This window comes from Schistocerca cancellata, chromosome 7 (genome assembly GCF_023864275.1).
Source record: "Schistocerca cancellata isolate TAMUIC-IGC-003103 chromosome 7, iqSchCanc2.1, whole genome shotgun sequence".
NCBI classification, from domain to species: Eukaryota; Metazoa; Arthropoda; class Insecta; order Orthoptera; family Acrididae; genus Schistocerca; species Schistocerca cancellata.
This window is the reverse complement of record NC_064632.1, coordinates 388,136,553-388,159,246: the sequence shown is the minus strand read 5'-3', so window position 1 is coordinate 388,159,246 and position 22,694 is coordinate 388,136,553. Positions and strand designations below refer to the sequence as shown.

At 37.8% G+C, this 22,694-nt stretch overlaps 1 protein-coding gene across 3 annotated transcripts in view; it reads right to left on the bottom strand.

Moving 5' to 3' along the window:
• Positions 1-22,447, bottom strand: part of LOC126092006 (uncharacterized) — an 83,091-nt gene extending 60,644 nt beyond the window's left edge. For all 3 annotated transcript variants that reach the window (XR_007521295.1, XM_049907381.1, XM_049907382.1), the window contains exons 1-3: positions 22,320-22,447; positions 22,013-22,117; positions 6,182-6,254 (exon numbers count right to left, since the gene is read on the bottom strand). Coding sequence is in view for 2 of the 3 variants with exons in the window: in XM_049907381.1 (XP_049763338.1) it covers positions 6,182-6,254; positions 22,013-22,117; positions 22,320-22,340 (199 nt within the window). In the remaining variant the exon portion in view is untranslated. The remainder of the gene's footprint in view (positions 1-6,181; positions 6,255-22,012; positions 22,118-22,319) is intronic.
• Positions 22,448-22,694: the final 247 nt, after the last annotated feature.

Below are 22,694 nucleotides of genomic sequence, written 5' to 3'. Positions count from 1 at the left end.
AATTAGACAATGTACATGCTAAGTATCCAGAATTCAAAATTGGACAATGGATTTTCCTATCCACTTTCTATGTTGCTAAGGGTAAGACAAAAAAATCTGTGACAAATTACCAGAGTCCTTACCAAGTTGTTGACATCACATCACCAGTTAACATCAACTTACAGTTACCCACAAAACATTGTTCATGCAAGCTGGTTTAAACCTTTTAAGGGAGTAACTGATGTAATGCCACCAACAGTAGCAAATACTGTTCCGAAGCATGCTGGACCACGGAAACGGAAGACCGATGTTCAACCAACACAGAACACACACTCGGCCTTGTATAACCTTCAGCTGCGCACAGTCAATTACACATCCGCAATGTAAAATCTACCTTTCTAAATGTCAATAAGCTATGTATACTACAGATTCTAGTGATAATGTACTAACAAGGAATCAGGCACAAAAAAGGGAATTAGCAAAATACACGAAGGGGAATTCTGGGTTTTAAATAATATAGGAAGCACTGACATATGTTTAGACACTGAGTGCTTAAATAAGTATAAGTCATTCAGTAGAATGTATTAATAAGGGAATGTAGGTAATACAAAGTGCACAAGAATTCTTCTTTTGCCATAAAACCACAATTACGTAAGACGTTCTTGACAATATTACTTTCCACATTACAGGTACAGTGGACTGATAGCTAATGTCACATTATGTTCTCTCTTAGGCATGAAATTTCTGCCACATTATGCATTATGTTATGCAGAGCAGTGTGTATATAAAAAAAATTAAATTCTTCCTTCACTCTATCTCCCCCTCCCTTTTTCTATTCACCTTTTGCTCCTCATCCATTTTTCTCCATCTCACTACCAACTCACTCTCCATTCCACTACTTTGCACTCATTGTTCACACAGTTTGTCCCCATCCCCAACATCCTCACTATTTAGATCTTCAACTCCGTCATTAATCCTTCATTTGTCCTACACATCAAATAAATATATATGTTAAATTAATGGAACGACATAACATACATATGATGAGTCACAGAGGAAGAAAACATTTTTATATTAAAGGAAAAACAAGTGGTTAAGTTGGCAACATTACACAAAACACAAGGAAATATTTAGCCAGAAAGATGTAGTGATGCTACAGTGACTCGCGTTTCACATAAAGGAATGCATAACTCTGTAAGATACTGGATTAAGTTGGAATCAACAAAGCCAAATGAAGGAATACCTCAAAAACGTGCAAGCAGATGGCATTTCTTAACATTTGTGAAATTCTTACATAAAATACCATGGATACAATCAGCATCTTTTGTAATGAACTGTTTCCAATCTAGAAAGCAAGCCAAATTGTAAAGATCTTTCATTACAGTCCACTAACAATGATTTGTTTCAATAAAACAAAATACATTTGGTGACAAAATACACTTTTTTTTTGCAATTGCACAGTTGGATTTAAAATACTTTCAATAACACTCATTTTTACAAAAGTGCTGTAATGATGATGTTTAAAGCCCTTTATGTGTTTTAATGTTCCATATCTGGTGCTATTTGACATTACTTATATTTTTCCCCACAAGATATTTGTACAGCAGTTTTTTCCACTACTTTTCAGTACATTAATTTATTTTGTTGCTTGTTCAAAATCTGTCACTATGTCTATAACAACCACACATCCTATTTCAACACCAATATTCTTAGTCCCGATCATTAAAGGTTTGAACAGGTTCTGAAGTTTTTATTCCCTGCATGATTCATGTATTATTTTTTCAAAAACATCGTTGAACAATAGTGTCAGTCCATCTCTCTGTTGAATACCTACTGTGATTTCAAGGAGTTTAGAGAAACATGCTTGAAATTTTATTTTGGGCTGTTTGTTCACCAGGATAATTCTTATAATTCCTATCAGTTTTTCATAAATTCCCATTTCTGCCACTATGTTAAGCCGCACGTAACAGTCAACAAAATCATATGCATTTTTAAGATCTACGATAATAGATACCTGGCTTTCTCAGCATGTAGTATTTTATTAAATTTTATTAAGACAAAGTAGGAGTGATGCCTTCGCAATGTAAAATTCCACGTGGTATAAGCTTTGTTGTTGTTGTTGTTGTCGTCGTCGTCGCCCCCCCCCCCCCCCCCCCCAGAATCTAAGGTACATTTTTTCAGAATCTACCTTAGCTAGAGAGCTATTTCTTTAGTTTATGCTCACATCTTTTGTATCAATGTTGAAACAAAGATATTGCACAATCTCGTTTGAAGAATCAAACTACATTACAAAAAATTCTTTTTATTGCCTGTAAATTACTTATCTTGCAGGCAATGGACGTAATACTGTTTCAGTACAGTCACAGAAAATCTAATGACTCAACCTTTAGTAAAAGTTGAGAAAGGACACATTAAATATGGAAAAAGGAAACTTACAAAAAAATCGAGATTTGAGCAGTGATAAGTACATTGTAAAGAAAGGTATGAAAGCAAAGGCAATTAATGCCAATTTATAGAATACACTGGGGGACTCCACTCTTTCAAATTTTAACTGTTTGCAAGTGGACAAATGAATTTAAATTTAGTCAGGAAAGCTTAGATTATGATCCGCACAGTGATCGGTCAAGATGCGTCACTATTCCAGAAATCAATGCGAAAGTGCACAAAATGGTCGTGGAGAATTGACGATTGAAAGTGGCATGAAATTGTTCATGCTTGCCATCTGAAAGGGTATATCACATTTTAACTAAAGAATTAAAAATGAAAAAAATATCTGCAAGATAGGTGCCATGACTTGATGCTGGATCAAAAACACATGAAAATGAACATATCGGAACAATGTTTGGCCCGTTTTAGGAGAAACGAACAAGATTTTTTGTGCCGGTTTGTAACCACAGATGTAATTTGTGTGCATCACTATACCTCAGAGACAAAACAACAGTCAAAGGCAGTGGAAACATGCTGACTCTCCACCATCAAAGAAAGCAAAGACAATTCCTTCAGTGGGAAACGTCATGGCATCAGTGTTCTGGGATGTGAAGGGGGTTCTGTTTGTAGATTATCTCCTCACTAGGCAAACAATTATGGAGAATACTATATTAACCTCCTGAACAAATTGAAACAAAAGATACGTGAAAAAAGGCCAGGTTTAGCAAGGAAGAAAGTCATCTTCCATCAAAACAATGCGCACCTACACACATGCCGTAGTCATGGCAAACTTACATGAACTAAGGTATGAACTGTTGCCACACCCACATTATTCACCTTATATGGCTCCATCAGACTTCCATCCCTACCCAAAACTTAAAATTTTTCTTGGTGAAAGAAGATTCACTTCAAACAAAGAACTGATAGCCAGAGTTGACAACTATTTTGCAGGCCTGGAAGAAACTCAATTTCGAGATGAAATAAAGGTAGTGGAACATCATTAGACCAAGTGCATTAATCTACAAGGAGACTACATCGAGAAATAAAAAAAGTTTCAGTGATGTACATACTTTTTTCTATTCTGTTCCGAGAACTTTTCAAACCAACCTCGTTGATATAGAAGACTTCCTATTGTCACTTGATAACTTACATTCATATCACCTGATTCAACTGCTTCAAAGTCCAAAGCAAGTTCAAGTGGTGTTGACACTGGCTTGGCTTCGTTCATTCCAAATTTCTCCAGAACTTTTTTTTGCTTAGGATTTCTGGGAAATACAAACTTTTCCTTTTACACAATCCTGTGTAACTTCCATGCCTAGGCGTTGGCTTATCTGTCCTAAACATTTTATCTCAAAAAATCTCTTCAAAGGACTTTTGAATTGATCCAAAACACTTCTGTCATTTGAGAATAATAGTATATCATCGACATATAAAGCTATGATGAATGGAAGCTTTCTTATCACTTCATCAATTTTTTTATTCCAATTCCTACCAGCCTGTTTGGAATCCATAAACAGCTTTCTTCAGCCTCCATACTTTTCCAGGAGTTGAAAATTTTCTGGTGGAATGACATAAATTTCTTCATTTATATTTCCATAGAGATAAGTAGTAGTGATGTCAACGTGGTCAATCTCCAGGTTCTCAAGAGCTGCCATAGACAAGAGATATCTAATGGATGCATGCTTGACCACTGGTGCATGGGGTTTCCTGATAATCAACACCTTGAACTTGGGTGCATCCTTTTACCACTACGCAAGCCTTAAATGTTTCTGGTGTACTGCTAGTCGCAGGCTTTATTTTTAATACCACTTGGCCTTAAGTGGTTCATGTCCCCTGGGTAGCTCTTCCTCTTCAAATGTGTTATTATGAACTAATGATAATTCTTTCTTCATTGCCCCTTCCAAAGCTTCCTACACATCAATGTCTTCACTTGGAAGTCCTTCTTTCAAATAGTAAGTAAAATGATCAGGCCATGTCTTGGGTATTGGTTCTCTGTTTGACCTTCAAGGTGTAACCTCTTGAACTATGGATCGATTCTCATGACACTCGTCTTGAGTTTCAGATTCTATTGAATCACTGTCAAAGCAATAAAAGGGTTCATTTTCACTGCCTTGTGATTTAACTACTTCTTTAGTTTGTGAAGTACTGACATCCTGAAGAAATGTTTCTTGTCCCAATCCTAAGGCACTTGTGATCTCAGTTTCCTCTATCTTGGAACTTGAGAAATTCTCATCCTCCAGAAATTTTACATTCCTGCTGACAATTATCTGCCCAGTCTCCCAACTGGTGAAACGATAGCCTTTGGTTGCTTGATAGTAGCCTACAAATGTTAACTTCTGTGACTTTTTATTCCCCTTCTTGAAATGTGATTTTGGAATATGAACCTTGCACTGCAGTTAAATATTCTCAAATGCAATAAACAAGGGTTTCTCATATACCAAAGTTCATAGGGCATCTTATCTCCTAGTGTGGTGGACGGCAAATGATTTGACAAGTATGCAGCTGTAGACACAGCTTCAGCCGAATACCCTTTTGGTAGGTTAACATTGCACATCATGGTATGAGCCTTTTCAACCAATGTTCTATTAGCTCTCTCAGCAACACCATTTTGCTGTGGACTGTACGGCACTGTAAGCTGGTGGATACCTTCAGAAGTCAGAAATCTTTTTCATTCATCATTGACATACTTCTTTCCATAGTCAGACTGCAACCTCTTGATATTTCTGCCTGTCTGCTTTCCCACCATGACTCTGAAGTTTTTAGATTTCAGTGTTACCTTGCATTTTTTCTTCAAGAAATAAATATCTTGAAAAATCATCAATGAATGTGAGAATTATTCCCATGAAAAGGGTAATATGGGAACAAAGCTTCTTGTCTCTGTTATTCCAAGAATTGTCCTATCTTGTTGGATCTGAAGGTTGGTTTTCAACGACATCCCACAGTTCATCATGGGCCAAATACAACTTCAAGACAAATAAACGCATCAAATAATTTTCACGTCCAATCAACTCCAGTTGGGGCTGTAAGACTCATTTTTAGTTTTGGGTGGGAAAAAAAAACGGCAATCTGCACAAGTAAATGATCAATTGGCAAAAATTAAAAGATCGACACACCAGTATGAGTGTAACAACAATTACATACCCCAGAATCCATAATCACCACCGAATATTTACAATTAAAAGAAAAAGGTTGATATCAATTTACATATCTCAACAGTAATATCAAATGTCAATGTTAAAACACCATACAAACAGAAGGTACAGAACAATAAAATGTGTGAACATAGTAGAATACCTAAGCTATTTGATTACAGCCAATGGACTGGATAACTATTATAAAACCAGTATGTCTATATGCATCTGAAGGTCTTGTACTATCTGTGAGATGTTTACTTGTACCACTAAAATGAAATCAGACATTTATATTAAAAAATGAAATAATAAATACATTCCAAACAAAGAAAAATCAGACAATATGTGCAATAACAGAGTTTGGTTTTATGGTCAAATATGAGGAATGAATTACTCTAAATGGATGAAACACATTTGATTCAAAAATAAAAACAACTATGCCCTCGTACATGAATGTATGAAAAATAGAGGAAATGGGCACACAACTGGAAGAACTGCTTGTTCACAAAGTGAAATGATGAACAATATTTCACTAAAAAGAGAAGGGGGATGGAGGAGGGGGGGGGGGGGGGAGAGAGAGAGAGAGAGAGAGAGAGAGAGAGAGAGAGAGAGAGAGAGAGAGAGAGAATAATTAACTGACAAACCTGGTATAATCTTGCCATCTCGACCAACACGGACAAATGTGTCAGGATACTCTGTACTCACTGGAAATGGACACTGGAAAATAAAGATAGCTTGAGATAATATTTTCAATATAGTTAGATTTACTAAATAATTTCAACTGAATTACTTCATTGTTAACTTATTTCCTCTATAATTTATGCTACAAGACCTAAATAAGCTTATTCTATATTTTTTACAAGCAGAAAGGCACACTAACTCAGGCATCTTTGATGGTCTATGTCACGTTTCCTCAGCAAGTTCTCACCTTCACTTAAAATTTTGTAAACTATGTTTCATTCTACTGTACCTGCTTTTTACAACAGACTTGTACTGTGGGCTGTCACCTCTCCAGAAGATCGCACATCAATAGCTCACATCAACAACTCACCAAACTGTTTATGTCCTAGCCTCGAACAGCTCGGGCCACTTACATCATAACCCCACACAGCCTCCGCAGTGTTGCGCAAAACCAGCATCGCCAATAGGCTATTGTGGTAAACAGTGCTGTAGTCATGGGCACCACTTTTCTATGCATGGTCACATGCCCACTCATTGTCATGCTAGTATCCTTCACTGGAGGGTATTTATAGGCTGCCACCCAATGACACTGTCGCTCGCGGATACTCCAGGCTTCATGCCAGCTACATATGCAGCCCACCAATCGAAGTAGGCTTTGCCCTCGCCATGACCAGCTGTTATTGACACTTTGCTAAACTTCTTTCTGCCACTCCCAGGTACCACACTTCAATCGACTATCTCACATCATCCCACCAGCTGCAGCCATTATCAAGCCATGCCTCCAACATCTGTCGAAGTAAACAATCTTGGGGTCACTGTCATCCCAACGGCAGCTACTGTTGATTGAGCCACACACTCATCAGCTGCTGACATCCCAGAAGTAGGGTCATCTTTGAGGGCACACCCTCGCCTTACTGGATCCTATCGGTAATCGTTCTCGGCACCTTTTTGCTCCACTGTGTACTATGGCTTTATGAACTTCGTCATAGTAGGCACCTTCCAGACAACATCAGCAATTGATTCATTCCCAAAAACTGTTTTTTTAGTTTAGTTTATTAATTCAACAATAAACAGTTGTTACTGCGATGTGTGCATTTCAATAGTCATCTGCTGCAGCTCTTGGCCACAGACGCTAAATATTCATTCGTCTTCTCTAACACTTTATTGTTAATAGAAAATCAAGGACTGCAATATAGAACTGTAACTAAGTTTAGGAACAGTCAATTCACAGGGAACTAAATACTTTTCAAGCAAATAGAACTCTCACTTTCTGGTAGCAAAGTACTTCTGTAGACTTTATAACATCATCATCATCATCATCATCATCATCATCATCATCATCCCCATCATATAACTTTATAAAGTTTTTATTAAAAATGCAATTAAGACCGAAATTTTCAGATAGTCAGCGTGCTTTCTCTATATAAGAGTTCACTCACTATCATAGCCATTTAGTATACAGGGTATTGTTTAATCTGTAAAATGTTGAATACTTGCCATCAGATTAAACTAATGCTCAGAGACTACTGGAACAAATGAAGAATGCCAGCAAGGATGAATAATTACAGAGAAGCTACACTTGTAAAAGAAAATACCATCTGACTGGGCATGAGTGAACTTTTTCTTGGCTTCAATTGCCTTCACTTTTTGGGCAAGTTATCTTCTTCCTAATACCTTCTCAAGCTAAGTGATGCAGTGCTTAAGTCATACTCGGGAAGAATGGGGTTTACATCTTCATTCAGTCATCCAAATGTAAGTTTCTTATGATTTCCACAAATCGTTCCCAATAATCAATAAGACACCTCCCGGTCAAAGGGTTAAGCCAGCCCTCCCCTATCCTTGTCCATTTGTAAATTTGTGCTTCATCTCTAATGATACTGATATCGACAGGACATGAAATACAAGTCTTCCTTCTCTTTAACAACACCGTGTTATTCTTATCACCCAATTGATACCCATTATGTTGATGGTATTTGGCACTCTTGTTCCCATCCATTTCTCCCTCACTTTTTCTTTCATTTATCAACTTTTAGATTTTTCTTTATTAAGATGATTTTTCTTCACTAAAAAACTTACTTTTCTTCTGCCCACTTATCTCTTATATGTGACTATACTTCTCCCTCTAGTCTTAATTAATTTCTCAGCTGTTGACTCTACCTCTACCACTTCTAATTTTTTAGGCTTTCAAATTCAGATCTGTCCGTAGTGAGCATTTATTTTGATTCTCCTATTCTCCAATCACCCCTGACCTAGAGTTTTGAGACAGTTACTTTATTAATGTGTGTTTCTACTTTAATAGCCACCCAGATGGAAATAACAATTTTTAAAATTTTGGGTTTCTTACCAATTTTATATTTGATGTTTCGTGAAATTTCTGTCCACTCATTTATAATTTCACTGTTTCAAATGGCTTATATCTATTCAATGGTTTTCAATGACACTAGCCACTTTTGGCCATCGAAATGAATCAGAGGTAACAGGTGAAAATTTGTACCGGACCGTACCAGGACTCTCCCACTTAATGCAAGCAGTTGCCTTAAGCACCATGGAATTTTACACAGGGTGTTTCATTTATTGTGTGGAAATTAGTGTTTACTTCTGGTGCTAATAAGTTGTTACTGCTTGTTTGAAATCACGTAATATGAACAACATTAGGACCTGAACTGTTAGCTGTTAATCAAATGTACACCTGTTCGGATATCATCTGAGATGGTCTGCTAAAGTTCAGTCTGAACCCTTGATTAATGTTTGTATCATCAGCAAACACTAGTAAATTGAGTGGATGATCATTTATGTAGGTTACAAACAAGAGGGTGCCCAGTAATGATCCTTGAGGAACACCACATTACGAGTAAGTACTCCCATTCTGAAGTTAGTTTCAGAGACCCTGTGGTTTCTATTATGAAGATAAGACTCCATCCAAGCAAGAGGTTTGCTACTAATGCCAAATATTTTAGTTTGCATAGCAGAATTTTGTGATCCACAGAATCAACAGCTTAGGCAATATCACAAAATATGCCAGTAGGATCATTTTTCTCATTTAGTTTTTCTAGCATTCATTTCTGATGTATTCATATTGCTTTATCCACAGAATATCCCAATAGACAGAGGACCAGTTAACAAGTTCTGATCAGCTAAATGAGTCAGTATTGTATCACAAACCACTTTCTCGAACACATCTGGAAAGACTGGAAAGATCAATAGAGATGGTTGGCTTATGCCCAGTTTTGTGGTGGGTCACTAGAGCATGCTTTCCATCTGACCCAAATAACCACCCTGTTGCATATTAATAGTGCAGACTCACGTACCCATGAAACCCTCATCCATTTCAGATTCCAGCAACAGATCGCGCCTGGTGAGCACCTGCACTGAAAGATTGGATCCTTGGTCTTCGCATCTTACTGATATACGTGTGTGTGTGTGTGTGTGTGTGTGTGTGTGTGTGTGTCATGTCTATTCTTTAGGACATGTCTGAAAGATTAGACACTGCATATACATGGATTATATTTGTTTGTGAAAGATTTTGAGTCAATTTAACTGCCAAGACTATTTTGAAAGTAGTAAATCTGATAGTTATGATGGTGTTTCTAGGAGAACATTAAAATTTTGAACTTCTTTGAAAGGATTACCTTTAAGTTACATTTGTGATAAATCTGTGCCTCAGGCCATATATCTAGACAGACTCAAGTATGATGCAGTAAAACTCATTACAAAACTTGATATAGGCAAACTGTTTCCCTTGCTCTTTTCAGTCTTTCCCGGTGTGCTTGCGAAAGTGGCCTATAATAGAATACCGATTCATTTAACTGATCAGAACTTGTTAAATGGATCACTGTCTTTTGCAAAGGAATACTCTGCAGATAACGCAGTATGAATACATTACAAATGAAGTGCTAGCAAAGCTAAACACGAAAAATGATCCTATTGGTATATTTTGCAATCTTGCCAAAGCTATTGATTCTGTAGATCACTAAATTCCACTATGAAAACTACAATATTATGGCATAAATGACACTTGTATGGACGGAGTCTTATCTTCATAAAAGAAACCACAGAGTCTCACAAATGGACTGTGTCATAGGGGTAAAACTAACTTCAGAACGGGGATACTTACTCATAATGTAGGGCTACACAAGAATTAGCATTAGGACCACTCTTGTTCATAACCTACATAAATGATTTTCCAATTAATTTAAAGGGCAATTTAAAAACTAGTGTTTTCTGATGACACAAACATACCAACCAAGGGATCAAACTCAACTTTTGCAGCTACAACTCAGATGATAACCGAACAGGTGTACAGGTTGTCAACAGCTAACAGTTCAAGTCTTAATCTCATAAATACTCATATTATGTGATTTCAAACAAGCAACAATGACCTGTTAGTACCAGAAGTAGACACTAATGGCAATACACTAAATAAAATATGCTGTGTAAAATTCATTGGGGTCCAGTTTGGATAACAAGTTAAAATAGAGAGTTAACACACAGATAAAGTAATCAAGAAGTTCAGTTCAGCATTTGTTTTGCCCTTATAAACATCTCTCACTGTGTAGACCTACAGACGAAAGTGGTGGCTTTCTTGGCATATTTTCATTCTACATTACTCTATGAAAAGGGGCAGTGCACCAAAAGAAAACAGCGGACAGCTGAACTTACTAACACTTACCTAATGTCAGCTTCATGTTTTAACATAATCAAAATGTGGCATGTGATGCTATATGTGTACAACCAGACAGAGAACAGAATATGGCAAATATTTCTTTTGCGCCTATAGCAGTTTCTTGACTGTATGTAAGATGTGATGACATACTGATCTGCATGAACTTCCAGCATGCTGGAATAGCTGAGTGTCAACAACTTCTGTTAATCAGTACAACGAAAAAACCAGTCCAAAGTTGGAAATTTCTTTTTTTTATTCACCCAAAGACGATTTTCAGGACGGGGCCCATTTTCAAATCATCGTAACATAGTCAAAAATAGTATTTTGGAAAACGCAAACTGTCAACTATCTGTATGCACTGTATTTGTTTGTTTGCACATTTTTAACATGGTTTCTGCATTTTAAGAAATACCATTTTTAACTACGTTATAATGATTCAAAAATAGGTCCCAGCCTGAAACTAGTTGAGGGAATAAAAAACTGAATTTTTTTGTCATACCAATATTGATTTGTAGCAAACCTCAAGGTCTAGGTTTGGGTGAAAGGTGACAGTTTGGTTGTGAGTTCGTAAAGCAGTCTCAAAGGGTTCAGTTAATCTGTAAATAGTGTGTTTATTTAGCAGAAGTGAGCTTTAAGAATACTGTGTAAATTACATAACCATACAGCTTGTCGAAGTCTTTTAAGGATAGCTATGTGGCAAATAAGCCACCATGACTAACTATATCCTCACCCACAATTACTTCTCCTTTGAAAGCATTCCCAACAAACAAATCCAGGGTATGGTTATGGGCAAGCTCAGGGCACCATCCTGTGCCAATCTATTCATGGACCATCTGGAGGAATCCTTTGTAAATACCCAGAATCCTAAACCCGCTACCTCGTTCACATTCATTGGTGACATTTTCGTGATCTGGATTGAGGGTGAGAACAACCTATCCACATTCCTCCAAAACCTCAACATCTTCTCCCCCATTCACTTCACTTCACTTGGTCCTACTCAACCCAACAAGCCACCTTCCTTGATGTTGAGCTCCACCTCAGTGATGGCTAAATCAGTATCTCTGTCCACATCAGACCTACCAACCACCAGGAATACGAGGTGCATTCAAGTTCTAAGGCCTCCGACTTTTTTTCTAATTAACTACTCATCCAAAATGGATGAAACTGGCGTTACTTCTCGACGTAATCGCCCTGCAGACATACACATTTTCCACAACGCTGACGCCATGATTCCATGGCAGCGGCGAAGGCTTCTTTAGGAGTCTGTTTTGACCACTGGAAAATCGCTGAGGCAATAGCAGCACGGCTGGTGAATGTGTGGCCACGGAGAGTGTCTTTCATTGTTGGAAAAAGCCAAAAGTCACTAGGAGCGAGGTCAGGTGAGTAGGGAGCATGAGGAATCACTTCAAAGTTGTTATCACGAAGAAACTGTTGCGTAACGTTAGCTCGATGTGCGGGTGCGTTGTCTTGGTGAAACAGCACACGCGCAGCCCTTCCCGGACATTTTTGTTGCAGTGCAGGAAGGAATTTGTTCTTCAAAACATTTTCGTAGGATGCACCTATTACCGTAGTGCCCTTTGGAACGCAATGGGTAAGGATTACGCCCTCACTGTCCCAGAACATGGACACCATCATTTTTTCAGCACTTGCGGTTACCCGAAATTTTTTTGGTGGCGGTGAATCTGTGTGCTTACATTGAGCTGACTGGCGCTTTGTTTCTGGATTGAAAAATGGCATCCACGTTTCATCCATTGTCACAACCAACGAAAAGAAAGTCTCATTCATGCTGTCGTTGCATGTCAACATTGCTTGGCAACATGCCACACGGGCAGCCATGTGGTCGTCCGTCAGCATTCGTGGCACCCACCTGGATGACACTTGTCGCATTTTCAGGTTGTCATGCAGGATTGTGTGCACAGAACCCACAGAAATGCCAACTCTGGAGGCGATCTGTTCAACAGTCATTCGGCGATCCCCCAAAACAATTCTCTCCACTTTCTCGATCATGTCGTCAGACCGGCTTGTGCGAGCCCGAGGTTGTTTCGGTTTGTTGTCACACGATGTTCTGCCTTCATAAACTGTCGCACCCACTAACGCACTTTCGACACATCCATAACTCCATCCCCACACGTCTCCTTCAACTGTCGATGAATTTCAATTGGTTTCACACCATGCACATTCAGAAAACGAATGATTGCACGCTGTTCAAGTAAGGAAAGCATCACCATTTGAAGTATTTAAAACAGTTTTCATTCTCGCCGCGGGCGGTAAAATTCCATCTGCCGTACGGCGCTGCCATCTATGGGACGTATTGACAATGAATGTTGCCTCATTTTAAAACAATGCGCATGTTTCTATCTCTTTCCAGTCTGGAGAAAAAAAATCGGAGGCCTTAGAACTTGAATGCACCTTGTACATCCACTTTGACAGCTGCCACCCATTCCATACCAAGAAGTTCCTTCCATACAGCCTAGCCACCCATGGAAACTGCATCTGCAGTGACAAGCAGTCCCACGAGCTTTTTGAAGATTAACACCATATTCTTCATCAGAAGATGGCCGACTGCCAGAAGTGAAGTCTGTTTCCTTTATAATGGCATTCGAGCGTGGCAATGGTCATGTGACATTGCTTGGAAATGCAGAACAGGATCACCTGGAATCTGAATTTAAACGCGTTAAGAATGTGTTCAGGAAAAGCAAATGCAAATCACATCACATTATAACTGCATTTGTTAGTAAAAATAGGGGCAAACCCATCCATCCAATGGAAGAAGACAAATCCACAGCATTCCTTCCAACAGCAGGGTGACCTCAAGAAAAATCGGGCACATATTACAGTATTCCAACCTCCAAAGAAAACTAACGATTTGCTGCATCCACTGAAAGACAGCATGGATTTGAGAGTAACTAGTGTTGGCAATGTGTCACTTTAAAGTGCCAAGTATTATTAGAGGACAGATAATCAACATCATAACTAAGTGCTGCACTGATCATAAACAGCAAATCAAGTACAGAAATACTGGTAAATCTGTGATAACAGAACACGACCTTAAGGAAGGGCACAAGATCAACTTTGAGAAAACAAAGGTATTCTCCCATTGACCACCTGGGATTCCATAATAAAAGAAGAGATAGTAATTCACATGTGTATTAATAATTTTAAGAGAGACAGAGTTTATAATCTGAAGACAAGCACTTGAGATGGACCATCTTCAAAGAAATGCAATCAAATATTGTAACTCTTACAAGGATAGGTGATGCTGCAGGTGGCCCTTATTTCCCTTCCATCTCTCAATCGGGGCCTGGTGGGAGACTGGCACACTGTTACATTACCAATTTTCTGCATTTGTGTGTGAGGACCCCATCCTCCAGTCGACATCACCACCAATAGAAGTTTAGATTTCCAAGTGGTATCATCCAGCCAATGACAAGCATGAACACCACTATAAAGGAATCAGACTGCTCCCAGCAGACAGTCATCTCCTGATGAAGTGGATGATGATGATGATGATCTTCGAAAGCTTGTGTTTAAATTCTGATTTAACATGGTTTGAACAGTGAGAATATTTTATACAAGGATGATGTTGCAATAAATTTTGATGTCACTTAAATACTAAGTACTAATAGCAGACAAACAGCAGCTATATTATAAATAAAGCAGCAGCTTTTTTCAAAGTATCAGCTTTCTTTCTAATCACTCGATTAAATTTTGGATTGCAGCAGTGTTTTATTATGCAGTATATTTATAGTTTATTGTTAATATAGAAAACATTAAGATTATATGATTTTCTTGTTTTTTGTTAATGTATACTTTGACTCATTCCACATCTCTAAAGAGCCCAAGTCTTACACAAGAGCCACCCACAGACGGCACTTCTTCACAGCATAAAGGGGATTACAGTGTCCAGGCTATTTTGTAGGAAATAGCATGTCACACTAAAGGTTTAACTTAGCCAAAAGAATATGTTGGAAGATTTCTTCATGTGTGCGTTAGGTAAAAAGACTACACTGCCCACTATGTGGGAAATTCTGTGCCTCAACAGAGTAATCCATGGATGCCGTGTGTCTAGGGAGGAGAAAGGGGTTTAGAATACCACCACCTGCAATGTTGGACTACTTACTCTGTACTGGTGCCTCGACAGAGATGGGAATAAATTTGTTGATTTGGATCTTTGGCAATGATTGTCACATAGAGAACACTGTCTGCTCTGGCAACTGTAATATTAATCTGATGTTCTACAAGATTTGAAGTGTGAAATGTTACTGATGATGTTGAATATTATTGAAATAAACTTATGTCCAAGTATTTGTTGATTTAGTGACATTAGTTGCAGAATAACATCTCTTACAGTGTCATACAGGTGAAGAAGAATGATTAGCACAACAGACCAGAACTGAGAATTGAGTCTGGTCCACTACTGTCAACAGTGACCGAATTGTTTAAGGAAGTCTTAAGTATTCAGAACACTGGATGACATGGTATACACACTTGCATGTACTACATACGTAAGGACAAGCATCAATGAAGCTACTGCGACACGGCATTTAGCACCCTTCGATAGACGCAAATAATAGTGGAATTGTGGGAAGGGACCAATTATTGTAAAATAGGAACGTTTTGAAAAATTCATGAAGTATTTGGCAAGAAGTTAGGCTGGTTGTCCTTGACTCTCTATTCAAAAATGTTCTACTTTGGAAAAGCAAGGTCAAGAAGAATTTGTTTATTACTAGTCAAAAAAGCAAAAGCCTCAACTATAGCAAATTATCAATAAAACACAAAGATGTGTGAAGACGACAGTTCATGAAATACAAATTGCTGACAACAATTAACTGGGAGCTAACATATATGCAGTTTTTTGTCTACAAGCAGCCAACCTGGCTTTGAATACTCGTCAAGAAATCAACACCATGAGTCTATGAGACCCCTCCATGATGCCAATGCTAGACAACCCACCACTGTCACAGTCCAGCATGCACATCCAGTGAACTCTAAGAGCTGAACAAATTTTATCAGTAGTTCAAGTGGTGTTTCATGATAGTTAATAGTATTACGTACGATTTGTTTAAAAATAAAGTTGAGATATGATAACGACACTGCAAGAGGGAGAGTCGGTGGTTAAACAAAAACACAATTCTTAACAGAATATTGTGTATATGTATTTATATACCAATAATGACAGACAGAATGGCACCAGAAACACTGGTGAGGCTCTATGATTTTTTTACTTAAATTAACAAATGAGTTAAAAAACTGAATATAGAGATGATTTAAGCAAAAATTAGATGTAATGCAAATGAGTTGAGCAGAAAAATCAGTGATATAGAAACATAATTGTCTGCTAGCATACAAAATACAAAGGCCAATTTAGAAAAGGTAGAAAATAATTTGGAGGCCCATAAAGAATCGAGGCAAGAGGAAGTAGAAACAAACAATAGAAATTACACTTACAAAAGACATCAAGGTTCATATAAATGAGAGGCTGGAGAGGAAAGGGAGAAACTATGCAATTTAGTGAGGAAAGATGTATGAAAAGAATTTCTAGAATATAATAATACTTTAGTACAAATGAATGAGAATAACAAACATCAGTTCCTGAATGTGCATGACCAGATGAAAGACACACAAAATCAGCTAGCGACTTTAGGGATTGGTGAGGAAACTAGTTTGAAGGAAAACTAAATGCTACAATTGACAACAGATATCACAAACAAGATTTTACATTCACTAACACATATCGTTCAGAGGAAGATGCTTTGAAATAAGAACAAGAATTTAATACATTGTGGGATAAAATAGAGAAAACAAAGACAGAGCTAGAGAAAACAGTAAGGCAGAATGGCATTTGGGTATCAAATGAAATCTTAGAACAACTTCAGTTAGGGAGCAGCACAAATTCAGCAAATCAGTTCCCTAAATTTAAACTGGTCGGAGATGTACACCCTACACATTTTTTTACGAGTATTCTCAATGTCAGGAGAATTCCAACAAGATAGTATATCAAAATACGTTGAAACATTGTAAATTCATTGAAACCTCAGAGGGACTATGGTCTATGCATCATGATGTATGCAAGGCCCCAGAGTTAATTAATGCAATACTGCTACTTTTCCTTTTTCCCCCTAAAATGATTCTTCCATTCTCTTACTATTCTATCATCATTAAATTGCTATACTTACACAATTACTATACCTATATTATTACTTACAATACACGTACAAAAGTACATAATCATTACAATGTCTTGACAGGTGTAGGACACCAACTTTCGGTGCCTTTGTATGGGGACCTTTTATTTATCCTTTACACAATGTACATATGTGGAGTTGGTTTTACACACATTTCGTAGAGGAGATAGCGAACATAAGAAATAAAAGAGTTAAGACTAGTGGTTTAGAGTCTTGAGAGTTCAAGAACACAGGCCTCACACCCACCCCCCCTACCGAGCGAGATGGCGCAGTGGTTAGCACACTGGACTCGAATTCTGGAGGATGACGGTTCAAACCCGCATCTGGCCATTGCGATTTAGGTTTTCCATGATTTCCCTAAATCGCTTGAGGCAAATGGCGGATGGTTCCTTTGAACATCCTTCCCCATCCTTCCCTAATCCAATGGTACCGACGACATCGCTGTTTGACCCCCCCCCCCACACACACACAACACAAACATATACTATTAACCACTGCTCACTGGTCAGCAATAGGGGATGTTAGGATTAATTTTTGAGGGGTCTGCAAGGGTGACACTGTGGAAAGACAGTTCTGTATGGAATGCTAACCAACTTTTCCCTTTGGCTTCACTGTAAACAACCTTAGCAGAAAATGTTTCCTTGGGTAGGGTGCGAGAGGGCGGATTGGGGGGGGGGGGGGGGGGGTTACCGGTCTTCGGGACCTATCTTCCTTCTTTTCTTCAATCCTAACACTCCAATTTTTTTTTTTTTTCTTTTTTTTCCTTTCTCACTTCTCTATTACGAGGATCATTTTTATCCATCCTTCTGCCAAGATTCATACGTTTCTACGGATGACCCTTTCTTCATTCTGTCTCAGTAATTGACTAAAATTCTGTTATCAAGGGAGAACCAGAGGGTTAAGGAGCATACAGTAACACACATATATATACACAATAACACTAACACATGAATACATACACACCCCTTCACACATACAAGTACACTAACAGGAATAAACAAGAAAGAGCTTATTGCACTGAGGTTGAGCTGTCATCACCAATGGGAGGGAAGAATACTAGGAAAGTAAGCCAGCCCCTTAGAAGGCAGTGAATGAGATAACTCCTTAATTGTATGCATAATAGTAAATCGAGCAACAGGAGAAAAGGGATATGAAATTACTAAAAAGCAACTCCATTGTTAAGAAAGTGGCACAGAACTCCTAAAAGGACAAGAACACTGTACGGCTATTGAGAGGAAGAATATGAAACATTAAAGAAAAAAAAAAAAAAAAAAAATTAACCATAGTGTTACATGTCAGGATGTGAGCTGAAATAAAATTGTGCAGACAAGGAGGTCAAATGCTCCACGAGGTCAGATGCTCAGTGAAATATATGTATGGAGATTAGGTAGTAGTCAGCCTAGTTGAACTCATAACTGAGATCAGGTGGACTCATGGATGATCATCTTTCTTTTTCAAGGAGTAGATTAGATTTTATATAGAACACTGACCTGTCGAGTATCATAAATAATGAAGGAGTACCTCCCTCTCTGAAGAAAGATAATATGTCGGTTCTTATAAAAAAAAATAAGAGACAGTTTTCTAAAAGCACCCTCCAAATGGAAAAGCAGCATTAATTAGAATGGTAATTTTTGCAGGAGAAAAACGAAAGAGTTATAGGTTATGATGTAAAGGAATGTAAATGAAAAAGGTCATACAAGTTCCAAAATTGTTATGGAATTTGGTTCCTCATATAGGCAGTTGACAAATTTTAAAGAAAGACATTCTAAAAAATGTACACAGGTATACAAAGGTAGTAAGAATAAACTAAAATGGAATAATGAAGTTTCTATTTTCTCCCGTCCAGGAAAAAAACAACAACATGCTTACTATTAAAAGAACTTATTAAAGTGTCATACTAATTCTCAATAACAAAATATTAAAAAGGCACAAATTAAACAAGAAGCAATATAAGCTACATGTAAATGAATGATTCCAACATGGTGGGATATGTAGTGTCACAGGCTATTTTGTATGAAATAGCATTTCACACTCAAGGTTTAACTTAGCTGATGAGATATGTTGGAAGATTTCTCAATGTGTAGGTTAGACAAAAAGACTAGACAGCCCACTGTCTTGGAACTTCTGTCCAGAGACAGAGTAATCCATGGATGCTGTATATTTGGGGAACACTACAGGTGTTAAACCATCACCATCTGCTGCAATATGAGGCTGCTTACTGCTTGCTGGTGTTGCCCCATGGACGAGCTCAGCCCATGGAATAGTGCGACAAATGACAATACATGACCAGCTTCTTCTCTGTGCAAAGATATCAAATTTGTTGATTTGTATCTTGGGTGATGATCTGTCACATAAAGAACATTGTCTGCTCTAGCAATTTTAATATTAATCTGGTATTCTGCAAGATGTTAATGTGAAATGTTTTTTACAATGTTTAAGAACATATAAGTTAAATTGATGTCTGAGTATATGTTAATTTAGTGATGTTAGTTGGAGAAAATTCTCTCTTACAGCTCCGTGACTATCGTGGCAGACTGGAACTGAGTAGTGGCCTGGTCCACTATTGCAAATGGTGATCAAACTATTTAAGGAAATCATGAGTATTAAGAACACAAGACAAGATGGTGTATGCACTTGCATGTACGTGCACTATATACATAAGTACAAGCATCAATCAAGCTACCATGACACAGCAGGATAATGGAAATGTGTCTCCATGTAAAGCTGGAGGCAATCAATGGGAGAATTTATGTGGGGGCCAATGAACATGGATTTGAGGTTGTAATGCTAACATGAGAATTAATCAAATTTTATGGATGGCCTTCACATTCTGCTTTTGCTGTCGACATTTCTGTTATCAATATACACACACATTAGCGAGAACATTATGACCACTCCCATCACAAGACTGAATGCCACTTATTGATGTGGGAGGCACATGATACATTGAGGAAAGTAAATAAGCAGAACAGAGAAGAGGGGGGGGGGGGGGGGGGGACCTGCACACATACACGAAATACAATGTTATGCATCTGGAGAAACAGAGATGGGGTGGTGCACTATGAATTGTTTCCCTGAGGTGTAACCACACCTGCTGACATTTATTGTCAACAAGTGAGACATTTTGCAGACGAAATCCAAGAATAATGACTAGGAAGACTGCATGAAGTGATGCTACTCCGTGATAATGCCCACCCGCATTACGGTATACTGAGGAAAAAAAAAATTAAATAAATAAATAAAATTTACAGGAAGTCATTACACACCCAATTTATTCACCTGATCTTGCAACCTCAGATTTTCACCTTTTCTGCTCTCTACTGATTCAAACAGTTCTTCACCTCAAAACAACATGATTTCTACAGTCATGGAATTAAGAAGCTACCCCAGCATTTGCAGACTGTTGTAAACAGTGACAGAGAATATATTACTGATGACTAAAGTCTGTTATGGGCATCTATTGTGTTTATTAAACATACAGAAAAATGCTACAAACTTATGCACCAGCCCAATAAATGGTTGACAACTTTTTATCCTCCATTCTCACCCATAGAAGTGCCAACTTTGTTTAACTATATTCCTGTAAATAATTTTGTAGCTTTGACAGGTTTTTTTTTCAGGACAGTAAAATTTAGCCCTTTTACATTCAGAAAGCTAGGACATAAATGTAATTAAAAATAAAATGAAGAGCCTTGGGGAAAATGGGACACAGGCCCTACACAATGAGAATACAATGTTATCTAAGCCGATACATATTTTTGGTAGACGTATATTTCATATGCAAATAATATTGTTGAACAAAATGTAGAAAGTACACTACAGCAAATAACAAAACTTTCAAAAGATCTATCTAAAGCTAATTGGTCTCTATTACACATACATATAAACATAAACATGAATATTTTTCCAGATTTCAAACACTAGATTTACAACAAATGTATGATATCATAAGAGTGGATATGAATAAACTGGCTGAATAGAAAAATAAATATTCTAAGACCCATAGTTTTTCTGTTACATATGGGAATGAAGAGAAATATTCAATATGAGTAAGCAGCTTTGAGTACTGGTATAAGAAACAAATGACAAACAACATGATGACTATAACAAGATCCCTAGGGCAAGTTTTTCACACGGGCTATGCTACAGATCACGCTGTCATCACAGCAAGGTTTTTTAGCTTCACATTTGTGGTCACCCAAAGTCACAACTAGATTGCCACCTTCCAAATTACTTATAGCAGACAATGGGCTATGCAACAGACCAATTTGACACCACAACCAGGTACCCACCCACCCCATCCCTTTCCATTTCATTTCATTGGCTTTGCCAACTAACAACAAGAATGAATGTACGCACCAAATCGTGAAGTCACGGCAGGCAGTAATATTACATAATTGGTCAAAGCTGATGATACTCTTATCAAATACTTCTCTTGAGCCACAAAGGGGAAGAAGGACAGAATGAGACAAAGGCGGTTAAAGTGCGATATTGGACTCACCCTCGTTTACCTAATTTTGGCTGTTATGTCAGATTGATCTGCAACTCAGCCCGAGGTCTAGGGAAGGTTGAAAGGTGGTAATTTGGTTGTTTGATGGAGAAGCCGACGAATGTGAGAGCCCAATAAAGATTGTGGTAAAAGTTCACCAGTAGCACAGCATAATGTTTACGTTCACACAATATCGAAAAATGAAAGGAAGGTCTAAGACCCAAGACTTTTACATCGTGAGCAACGTATTGATATGTAATACAAGGTGATGGAAGGTATCTACCTCTTTGTTACAAACTGTGTCAATCTACCAACACACAAACTTCAGTCTCACAACATGCAGCAATACAAACGCATTAGTCTAGATTTGAGTACATAACTTATCAAAGCTTGTCAATCGGGCAGCAACTAGATTTATTTCTGATAAAAAACGTATCATTCAACATAATATAAATACCTTTTTGTGTTTACATAACAAAGCTGCGACACGTAAATTTAAGCGGAAAAACTTCAATTTCGAATTAATTCCTTTCGTTTTGCAGAGCGGACAAGTGCTTCCTTCCTGAAAGAGGTCAACGCTTTACTGAAACGTTATTGTGAGATAGTCACAAATGAAATTTTTATGCCTACTATTCTGACAACAACTAGATAATTTACACAGAACGTTGTTCCCAAACAAATTACTTAAAAATTGTTAGTGATAAGTGAGATAGCACAAAAGAAATTTTTATGCCTACTCTTCTAACAACTAAAGCGTAATTTACCCAGAGCGTTGTTCCCTGCATGCTTCACTACAGAGCACCAGTTTTAACCGCGCTTAACAAAAGGCACGAGGCGGCACATACTGTTTGTTTACAACTTTACATCTGTCTGACAACTTACACTGTGAATGTCAATGATGCTCAACGACGAAGATACTTGATGCACAATAGATCGCTCGGTATGTATCTCGATACTATTTTTGTGATCTTATTTCACGTTCCAAACTGTTTTCCATGAGAACTGATCAAATGAGACACCATTCCTCGATAAGGAAAGAATTTTTGTTAGCATGCAAATCAGTAGCTGTACTGAGACGGAACGACTAGCACAAAACACCTTTATCAGTGACGCATCTACATCTTTCTACATCTGTATCT